Genomic DNA, 11,109 nt, shown 5'->3' on the forward strand with positions numbered 1-11,109 from the left:
AAGAATGGATGAGGTATCATCATCTTATTCTGAATCCCTCTAATACATAATTCCTGCTTTTCTCAGCCTCAAACTCTACACGGTCCAGTTCAATCATGGATGGATGGTCTGGACATTTTTAACAAACCTACCATTGTTGACCGTGCCATATCCCTAGAAGTCATCCTGAACAAAAGACTCAACATCCATTCCCAAATCAACACCATGGCCAAGAACGCACTCTTCCAATTGCTCCTTCTCTGGGGGATTCGCCGTTTCATTTCTGAGCAAGACCTGAAAACTCTAGTTAAATCTTTGATACTCTCCAGACTAGACTGCTGTCATTCTTTCCTTGCAGGCCTCCCCAAAACCCACCTAGCTTCTCTAAAATCCATCCTCCATTCAGCAGCGTGTTACGTCAGAGAGGCCAAAATAAACGACCATATTACACCCATTTTGATTTCTCTTTGCTTGCTAGGTCAATATATAAGACTGCTTGCATCACCCATAAAGGTGAGAGCAAAGAGCCTAGGCAATTATCTAGTCATACACTGACTAGTGTCTGACTATTTGATATACAAGTGACTCAGTGTACTGAAAGTTTAATGTTAAAAACTTCATTTTATTAATAAATTCTTAGTAAAAACAGTTTTGTTATGTTATAACATGTCAAAAACATAAAATACATTTATACATACAAAGACACTTAAATACACATATTTCAAACATATAGAACACTCAAATGAAAATGCAGATTGTTTGTCTCATTTTGTGGCATCATGACTAGATGGTGGACAAGTTCCTTTTTTTTGTCTACGCGCGTTTCGGCGTGTGTAAGCCTTCTTCAGAACAGCCAGAAAAATCCTAGAGCGATATATAGATGGAACCAAAATGGATATTTTTGGAATCAACCACGGGTTATTCGATTGCCTCTAGGGTAAAGATAGAAGGACACAAGAGGGTCGTGACATCAGGAGTCTATAGAAAATTGATTTCTAAAAAACGGGATGTGTGGTGCTTATATAAGGTGAATAAGTACCATACAGGAACTCGAGTGACGGACCACACAGGCTCTCGTCACTCGAGTTCCTGTATGGTACTTATTCACCCTTATAAGCACCACACATCCCGTTTTTAGAAATCAAATTTATATAGAACTCCTGATGTCACAAACCTCTTGTGTCCTTCTATCTTTACCCTAGAGGCAATCGAATAACCTGTGATTGGTTTCAAAAATATCCATTTTGGTTTCATCTATATATCGCTCTTGGATTTTTCTGGCTGTTCTGAAGAAGGCGTGCACACGCCGAAACGCGCGTAGACAAAAAAAAAGAGAGAACTTGTCCACCATCTAGCCATGATGCCACAAAATGAAACAATCTACATTTTCATTTGAGTGTTCTATGTGTTTGAAATATATGTTTAAGTGTCTTTGTATGTATAAATGTATTTTATGTTTTTGACATGTTATCAAATAAAAAAACTGTTTTTACTAAGAATTTATTAATAAAATGACGTTTTTAACATAAACTTTCAGTACACTGAGTCCACTTGTATATCAAATAGTCAGACACTAGTCACTGTATGACTAGAGAGAGAGAAAACGTTGTTTATTTAGACCATAGTCTTTAAACAATACATAAAACACATTTGGGATCCTATTATTGGAGACAGTATGAATTCAATGATAAATAAATAAACATGCATTTTAAAAAAAGTAACATCCTCAGGCAATCATAGTTCATTTAACACAATTTACAAAAGTCTAAATCCATAAAATACTCATTAGTGGAAGGTCGCTAAAAACATTTCAGATCAATGCCCCTCCCTTAATTTCTCCCTTACAAAGTCTTTTGTTGCTTTGAAAAAATTTCCCAATGCGATTGTAATGTCTAGAGATGGCATATCGGTAAGTAGACAAACTGCTTGGGCGCGTGAGCTGACCATGTATTTAAAAAATATTGGACTTAAAATCAGTTTCCGTATTGTTGTGTTTACTTCTATCTGTCCTCGCGACTTGCCTCGCGCTACCTTCTGCCTCGAGCCTTCGCCCAAGGTTCCATGACGTTTGCCCGTTCTATTCTGGAACCTTGGGCGAGGGTGACGGTTGGAAGGACAGTTGACAGCTTGCCAGGTAGATTGTTAGACGCCTCTTGGTGTCAGGGCTTTACCGGATTAAACTTTATTCTACCTTACCTGTTTCCGGATTTCATCTTTACAAATTGGCGACGAGTGCCCTGACGCCACTGCGGACCTGCGCGTGAGTTCGTGTCTCGTACACTCCTGATTCTTTATCGACCCTCGTAGACCTTCAAGACGGCGTCGAATTCTGCCACGTTGGTGCTGGACGACGACCCTCGTGGACCTTCGGGACGGCGTTGAATTCTGCCATGTTGGTGCTGTTCAAATTTACGGTGAGATCCATGCCGACTTATGTTGTGGCGCTCTCCCGCATCGTCTTTGAATTTTGGGCCATTGACTGTTGTGCTTCGCTATTGTGCGCTTGATTCCCCCCACGCCTTGCATCTTAAGGGACGTTGCCTCTTTCTGGCGGTTTCCTGTATTCTAACAAAGGCGCTTCACCTCAGGGATCAGCGTGTGCGCACATACCGCGTCACTGGAACGCATTGGCGGACATTTTGAATTGGGCTCACATTTCAATCTCAGCGGCCATTTTAAGAGCATCCTGTACGCGTTTACACGCTTCATCTCTTCATTTCTTCACAGTGATGCGCTCACTCAGATTTATTGAAGTGAATTGATGCGCACACTGTCTGCTGCCATTCCAATCATATTGGATGGTTTCTTCAACACTTATAACATAGTGTATTGTACGTTGCTTGCTACCACTGCGAAATTGGAGTTTTTTCGCATTACGTCACTATTGTTACCACAGTTGGCTCTTCAGTGATGCACACACTACCTTGTGCGTCTTCATGATATTACTTTAGTTTCCTTACGTTGTATATTATTTGCTTTGCTTCTTATTTTTCGTCTCTATTTTCCTTATTCCTTCTTATTCTGCTCTTACACTCTTATTTATTTATTTCCTTATTCTCCTTCTTCTTGTGTTTTCTCTCTTCCTTTCGTCTTTTCCATTTTGTCATGGCTTCAGGCAATATTTGGAACCTTTCTCCACCTCAACCCTTCATTCCTGCGCCAGGTGATTCGTCTCTTAAATGGGAAGATTGGCGTGAATACTTCGAGAATTATATCTCTACTTTTGATGAGGAAGGTGAGGAACTTACTCCAGAGAGGAAGAAGAAAATTTTGCTGCACTGCGTGGGAGCGAAAACTATGAAGATTTATAACAGCATTAATAAGAAAGTGAGAGCTGCTGGGGATGACGACGTTTATGCTCATGCCTTAGAGGATCTTACGAATTACTTCAAACCTACTGTTTGCGTGTCAGTCCACAGATACAAGTTCTTTCATCGCAAACAAAATTCAGAGGAGTCCATTGAAGATTTTGTCTCTGCACTTAAAAACTTGGCTCTGACCTGCAGATTTGGTGAGCTTCATGATGAATTCATTTGCGACCAGATAATTATGCGTTCTGCGAATCGTGAGATCCAGGAGAAACTGTGGGCTAAAGGAGAAGCTCCTCTCCAAGAAATCATTGACATGGTCAAGAGAACGGAATTGACAGGTAGATGCGCCAAAGCTGTTCTTTCTGAAAAGAAAAGTCAACATTCAGAGGAGGATCAAACTATTGTAGCCAAAGTGAAACACTTTAGAAATACTACTAAGGCAGCTTCTCATGAACTAAAAACAAGGAATGAGTCTTCGTCGAAGGTCATGTTGACCGGAAACAAAAGATGTTTTAGATGTGGTAGCAAATTCCATCTGGCGAACGACAAAAACTGCTCTGCCCTGAAACAGAAATGTACTAAGTGTGGAATTGTTGGTCACTTTGCAAAAATGTGTCATAGCAAGCAAAGGAAGAACTCTAACGTGAAAGTAGTCTTACCTGATGGATATGACATGTCGGATTCCTCTGATGAGGATGACATGAATCTTTTTTGCTACTTGTTGATGATGACGTTCTGAATGTGAAGGGCAAAAGCAAAAAACCTATCTGCCATATGGAGATTGGTGGGGTGAACATTGCCATTGTAGCTGATTCGGGATCACCCTATACAATTGTTAACAGAAGTGTCTGGGAGGAAAAATTCATTCCCGTGTTAGGCCGCAAGCTTGCCAGTCCTGACATATCACCCAAGACTTTCACAGGAGAACCTATCGATATTTTGGGTTACAGGGAACTGCCTTTTCTATTCAAAGACAGACAAACAGTTAGCAAATTGTACGTTTCTGCCGTTTGTCCTTCTGTACTGGGGTGGAGGGACCAAGGTAAGCTGGGCATATTCCTAGATCTCAACAGCCCTGATCCCGTCTTGTCTGTGCAATCGGAGGATGCATATGCAATAAATATCAAAGAGAAGTTTCAAACTGTATTTTCTGGGAAAATAGGGAAGCTTAAAGGATTTCATCATAAAATTGAACTAAAAAAAGATGCTGTTCCGTGTATCCTTAAATGCAGGAACATCCCTTTCTCCATCAGGGATGAAGTAAAATCAGAGCTCGTTAAAATACAAAAGGGTGGTATTATTGAACCCAGTGGAGTCTGCAGAATGGGTCGCACCTTTGGTTTGCGCTAAAAAATCCAACGGCAAGCTCCGTTTATGTGTGGACCTCAGGGACCTTAATAAGAATATCCTTATTGATCAATACCCTTTGCCTAGAATCAGTGAGATGTTTTCTCGTACTAATGGAATAAAATGGTTCTCGACTGTTGACCTTACTGCAGCGTACCACCAGGTTGCATTACATCCTGACAGCAGAAGCCTCACTACATTTGTGACTCCATTTGGATGTTTTAGGTTTAAGAGAGTCCCTTTTGGACTTGCCTCTGCTGCAGCTATGTTTCAGAGGCTCATGCATATGCTATTTAAAGATGAGCCCAACCTGTTAATTTTTCAGGATGACATTATGATCATGGGAAGCACCAGGGAGGAACATGATGAGAATTTGTTTAGGGTTCTTAAGACTTTGGAACAGTATGGTCTTACCGCTGACATTCTGAAGTGTAAATTTGCTGAGACCAGTGTTACCTATTTAGGTCATGAAATTTGCGGTGAAGGCATCAAACCAAAAAAAAGAGTTGTTGTCAGCTATCAAAGATGCCCCTTCCCCAAAAAACAAAGATGAAGTGAAGGCTTTTTTGGGGTTGTCTGAATTTTATGCGAAATTTGTAAAAGACTTTTCTTCTAAGACCTTTCCTCTTAGACAGCTTGTTAAACAAGTATGCAAATTAGTGTGGTCTGATGAGTGTGAGAGGGCTTTTGGGGATATAAAAGATTACATTTGCAGAGCCCCACCTTTGCAAGGTTTTAATCCCTCCCTACATTCCATTGTTACCACTGATGCCAGCGGGAAAGGTTTGGGGGCGGTTTTGAGCCAAATTGACAGCCTGGGCGTTGAGAGGACTGTTGCTTTTGCCTCACGCTCCATTACACCCACTGAGGAAAGATACTCCGTTATAGAGCGTGAGGCTTTAGCATGTGCATGGGGTTTGGGACATTTTCGGCAATATGTCTAGGGAATTTAACATTACCCTGAGAAGTGACCATAAACCCCTGGTCAAAGTACTTACTACTAAGGGTTTACAAACTGCCTCTCCCCGTCTTGCACGGATTTCGGTGAGAATGTTGGATTATAATTACAATGTACAATATGTTCCTGGATCAAAAAATGTGGTTGCTGACTGTTTGAGTTGTTTACCATTGCCTTGCACAGATGACTCCGTAGGAGAAATCGAATCTTTTTGTGTTGCTAAAATTCTGGATGACATTTCTTGTATTTCGCAACATGAATGGTTATCAGCACAAGCTGGAGACACTACTTTGTGCCAGGTTGGGAAGTATATTGTTGAGGGCTGGCCCATAAAGAAAGACTTACCCCACAGTTTGCGTACTTTCTGGGAATTGAGGCACGAGTTGTCATTAGAAGGTGGTCTTATCCACAGAAATGGCAGAGTCATACCCCCCACTTCCCTTCGATCCAAATTGCTTGATATCTGTCATGAAGGGCATCTTGGTATAGGGAAGACTAAGAGTAGGGTTAAAACCTCTTACTGGTGGCCGGGGTTGGACCTGGAAATAGAAAGGAGGGTGAGGAACTGTCTGGCTTGTGAAAACTCTGATAAGTCACAGCATACCTTGAAACCACCCCTTCAACCACTGTCCAATCCTTGTATGCCATGGACAAGACTGGGAGTTGACATTTTTAGACCCATTTGGGAAAAAGGAGAGCAAGTTTATCTCAGTGTCTTGGTGGATCATTTTTCTAAATGGCCAGAAGTGGAAATTGTGCAATCTGCTGATGCTAAAGCCATCATCAAGTTCTTAAAGAGTGTGTTCATGAGGGAAGGGTTGCCCAAGTGTATTGTAACCGACAATGGTCCACAGTTCGTTTCTGACAGCTTTAAGCGGTTTGTCAATGACAATGGCATTTCTCACAAGACTACCTCCCTGTACCACCCTGCTGGTAATGGTGCAGTGGAGAGGTTTAACCGTGTTGTGAAGGGGATTGTGCAATTGGCCAATCATAATGATCTCTCGTGGAGGAAGGAATTGACTCACAACTTGTGGGCTTTCCGTGTGACACCCTGCGAGTCTACTGGCTCTAGTCCCTTTGTGTTAATAAGAGGCAGAACACCTATCACTAAAGACTGCATTGGGTGGTCATTCCCTAAGAAAGTTGATTGGTCTGTGGAATCGGTTAACGACAAAATTACACGTACTCAGCAAAAGAGTAAAGACCATTATGACTCCAAGCATGCATGCAAACATGTCAATATTCATGTAGGACAGTGGGTTAGAGTCAAGAGTAGTGGTTTTGTCAAAAATGGATTTAGCCGCTATTCGCAACCCCTTATGGTCAAGGGAATCTTTTGCAATTCTGCACTCTTGAGTGATGGAAAGGTGTGGCATTTGTCGTCTCTGTCATTGTGCCGGGGAGATGGTACCTTGCCCCCACAGTACTCTGATCCAGGGTGGAGGAGTGTTTGCACCTCTTCTAGATATGATTGGATTCTTGACGACGACATCCACCAGGGATATTCCCATGTAGGTAGTGAGGTTCCACCCTTAAACGATCCTGGGGAGGGCACTAGTGGTTGTCCTGTCTTGAGGGAGAATTCCACCAGTCTTAGTGACTCTAGTGTTGTTTTCAATGATAAACCTATTCCTGAGAGTTCCGCTGGGGAGACCATTGTTCGCACGTCATTTGACTCCACTACTCGTAGTGCTGACGATACTCCCCAAGTTGGAATTCCAGACACGCCACAAGATGGTTTCCCTCCTCATGAGCTTGACGTTGGTGCTTCCAATGTTAAAGAGTCCACCATTAGTAGACACGGGAGAGAGACAATTCCTCCTAAAAAGTTACAAGATTTTGTATGTGATTAATTACATTTTGTTTTGTATCCTTTCACTTTTGATATTCCTGTATCTTATTTTCCTTACAGTTGCTTACACTACTTTGTGGTTCCACTCATCCTGTTTTAATTTTCTGTAAATGAGGAGATGTGTTGTGTTTACTTCTATCTGTCCTCGCGACTTGCCTCGCGCTACCTTCTGCCTCGAGCCTTCGCCCAAGGTTCCATGACGTTTTCCCGTTCTATTCTGGAACCTTGGGCGAGGGTGACGGTTGGAAGGACAGTTGACAGCTTGCCAGGTAGATTGTTAGACGCCTCTTGATGTCATGGCTTTACCGGATTAAACTTCATTTATTCTACCTTACCTGTTTCCGGATTTCATCTTTACACGTATGGCTAAAACCAATGTGTAATCAAGCAATATGTGCAAAATGTAATTCCTTATTCCTAGACCACATTTACAAATACCATCTGATTGGATCAATACTGCCTTTGTTTTTTCTTCCGTCTTCCAAGGATTAATGCCAACACGGACCCTTAGAATTTCATATCTTAACCCTTTATTGGGCAGAGTATCCAAATATGGTAACCAAGCTTCATTTTCCCATGAGCTTTTTAACCACTGGACCGATTTTTTCGCACTCATATAATCTAGGTCCTGCAATCTTGAGTATGACAGCCCGTGGTCTCTAAACATTTTCTTTGTAAAGTCTACTTCCAGGGATGGCTGTGAAAGTCTCACCTTAAGGCGCACTGCTATGTTCTGGAGGTTTCTTCTTACATCCTTTGCCCAACTAAGGCTACTTGTTTGAATCTCCTCTCTGCACCAAAGTGAGACCTTCTGCACACCACCTGGGTCCTGGCATTTCCAGAATCTTACCAAGGACATTTGGGTCTGTACGCTCCATGCTGTTAGCCCTAATTCCATTCTGATTGCTTGGATCATTGTACAGCTTGGTAAAGACAATAGCATTTTTAAAATCTTTCCTTCTTCACGATCCCACCCGCATTTAGCACTCAGGTAAAGAACTTCTGCCCTGTACAGTACTTGCGGGGGGATCATTGCTTCAAATGCCTTTAACATAGGTCTTTGTGACATATTACCATTCTGTATGACTAGATAATTGCCTAGGCTCTTTGCTCTCACCTGTATTTGCCCTGCCCTAGGACTTATTGTACTTTGCATGGGGTCCCTTTGTTCCTCAATTGCATCACCCATAAAGCCATACACTCTTCCACCCTAGCTACCTGGCCAACAAACTGAAAATATCAGGCGGCTCCAGACCTTCACGCAATACTGAAAATCTACTGCTCGAACCTCCAACTTTCAAAAGGGAAAGACTTATGGCACATACCTTCTCAGGTAATGCGACAATAATTTGGAACTCGCTACCTCCAAACCTTCGTACCTCCGCCTTTTTCCGGGTTTTCAAAACAGATCTTAAAACCTCTTACAAAGACACTTCGATCAATAACGCTCCTCGCCAAGCTCCCCGCAAGGCAGAATGCACCCGCCCCATGATCCCAGGTACTGTCACCGTTGCTTCATGACACTCACAAGAGCTACCATGACCCTCTGTCTAATTTTTGTAAATATCTATTATAGAGTTGTGTAACTCTAATCGCACAACCTTTCCTAATATGTAACCTTGAGTGAACTTGTAACCTATTAATCTGTAACTAACACCACGAGTAACTGTTGTACATATTAGCAATGTTACCTACTACCATATGTCACTCTTGATCCTTATGTAATTCACTTCGCTCTATTGTAAAACGCTCTGACACCTCTGGGTAAAGTACGCGCTATATAAAAACGCAATGAACTAAGACTGAAGTTTTGGAGCTACTGTCACATACCTAGTGATATGCCTGTCGATGAGGGAGAGCTCCGTGCCATCAGAGACGTCTGACTCCATGGTACACATTCGGGTACGAGTGCAGGAGGTACAGGAACAGTACTCCTTGTGGAAGATGGTAAATTGAGTTCATTAAGGTCTTCTGACGTGCCAGGGCCCTGCAAACCCCATACTCTCCCCGCACCCTGGAAACTTGTTTACCGCCTCTTCGATTGAAATTCAGCGGAATATTCTGGGGATCGTAGAGTAGTCCGAGTAATGTGCATGCGTGGTCGCCATCTTGTAATGAGTGATTAGTTGATGTATTTTAAAACAGGTGTTACTCCAATTACATTGTTCATTTCCAAGTATGCTAGCGCTAACGTAGGTTAAAAAATGTCCGAGAAATACAGAAGTAAGTATTGTTGGTCGGGAAAAAAATGACCTAAAATAACATTTTAAAATAAAGTGCAGAAAAAGGTGCACTGACCTACTACTTAATTTTCAAAAACAGTTGTAATCACGCTTAGGCAGCTAGTAAACGTTTATAAGGTCCACAGTGGAACGCCCCCTCACCACAATACGTACTAAGTTTGATATTCTCACATCAGACAATGAAACACTAGTCCAAGATGGCCTCGGAGTATGCATACTACCTTGCGCGTTTGTCACCCTGGGGGTACGCCCCTACACTCTGCTAGCTCAGTTTGCCGTTGCTAAGCTACGGAAACTGCTGCTTATCGTGCGTGGCTTACGTTTTCTCCTGCACAAATACCAACCCTTCCGTTCCCCGTTCCAAACGGCTAGCAGCCTCCTTTTTAGGTCTCGCCTGAGACAGCGCTTTAGCGCTGCTCTGGCGAGACTTATAGTAAGCGAGTTTCGGAAGTGCAAACAGTGGCATTTCAGGCCTCCAAGTACAGTGCATGTGCCCCGGGCGCGCGCACCATTTGGCGGCCTGAAAAGCCACTGTTTGCACTTCCAAAACTACTTTCACTTTCGCCTGCCACACGGCCGCGCTTTGAAGTGTGATCGCGATTGCGATCACTTACATTTCGCGGGCGCTTTGATGTTTTCAGTGAGCCGCGCGGCCACTGAGGACATCAAAGCGCCCGTGAACACCATTTGCCACCCCCTTCCTGCTTGTTTACATTTGAGGAAGGAAGAAGAGACCATGTTAAGAGTGGCTCCCCATTATTTCTCTGCCACTGCATTGCAGTTGAAATTAGAAGCAGACAATGTCGGGGGCCATGTATAACAACAAAAAATTATAGCTGGGTAAAAAGTGAAAGATCCCTATTTTGCACTCTTGGTATTCTGTAACTCTATATTTAGCACACTGTTTATGTACAGCACAGTACTTGTAATCACATTGCTTCCCCAACGTATTTTCTACACTATGGTAAACATAATGTAACTAATATTTTATTCCCACAGAAGCCGGTCGTGCCTCGGGAGGATGACTAGCGTGTGACAGGTCACCTAATAAAATCTGGGCTAATGCTGCCCTCTAGTGGTAATATTAAACAAGCACAAGACGGAAGAAGTGCTTAAAGCTGCCTTTCTTGCTTAAGAAATATAAGCCTGGTAAATGTAAAAGTTGGTTGTATGGCTGAACTGCCCGTTGCCGGTTACATAGTAGGCGTTATATCGCAGCATTTCTTGATCCCGGAAGCATCATAGATTCTGAGATGTCTTGAACTATGTGGCCTGCAGGGTTATACAGATCCCTGCAGCGGGTACTTTAACTTACTGCGCTATTGTATAGCTCCGTGGGCTTCTCAAGGAACTGATGTGATATTACTGCGCCGTATTTATTCCACTCCCTCCTATCTCCGGGGCTATAGCATCACA

The 11,109-nt window shown here is 42.7% G+C and overlaps 1 protein-coding gene across 2 annotated transcripts in view; it reads right to left on the bottom strand.

Moving 5' to 3' along the window:
* LRRCC1 (leucine rich repeat and coiled-coil centrosomal protein 1) overlaps positions 1-9,513 on the bottom strand; it is a 423,515-nt gene extending 414,002 nt beyond the window's left edge. The window contains exon 1 of one of the 2 annotated variants that reach the window (XM_085605344.1): positions 9,281-9,513. In XM_085605344.1, the coding sequence (XP_085461470.1) occupies positions 9,281-9,348 (68 nt within the window). In that variant the 5' untranslated portion in view covers positions 9,349-9,513. The remainder of the gene's footprint in view (positions 1-9,280) is intronic. The other variant, XM_085605345.1, reaches the window with a different exon arrangement.
* Between the last annotated feature and the right edge of the window lie 1,596 nt (positions 9,514-11,109).

Source organism: Triturus cristatus, chromosome 5_1, assembly GCF_964204655.1.
Source record: "Triturus cristatus chromosome 5_1, aTriCri1.1, whole genome shotgun sequence".
NCBI classification, from domain to species: domain Eukaryota; kingdom Metazoa; phylum Chordata; class Amphibia; order Caudata; family Salamandridae; genus Triturus; species Triturus cristatus.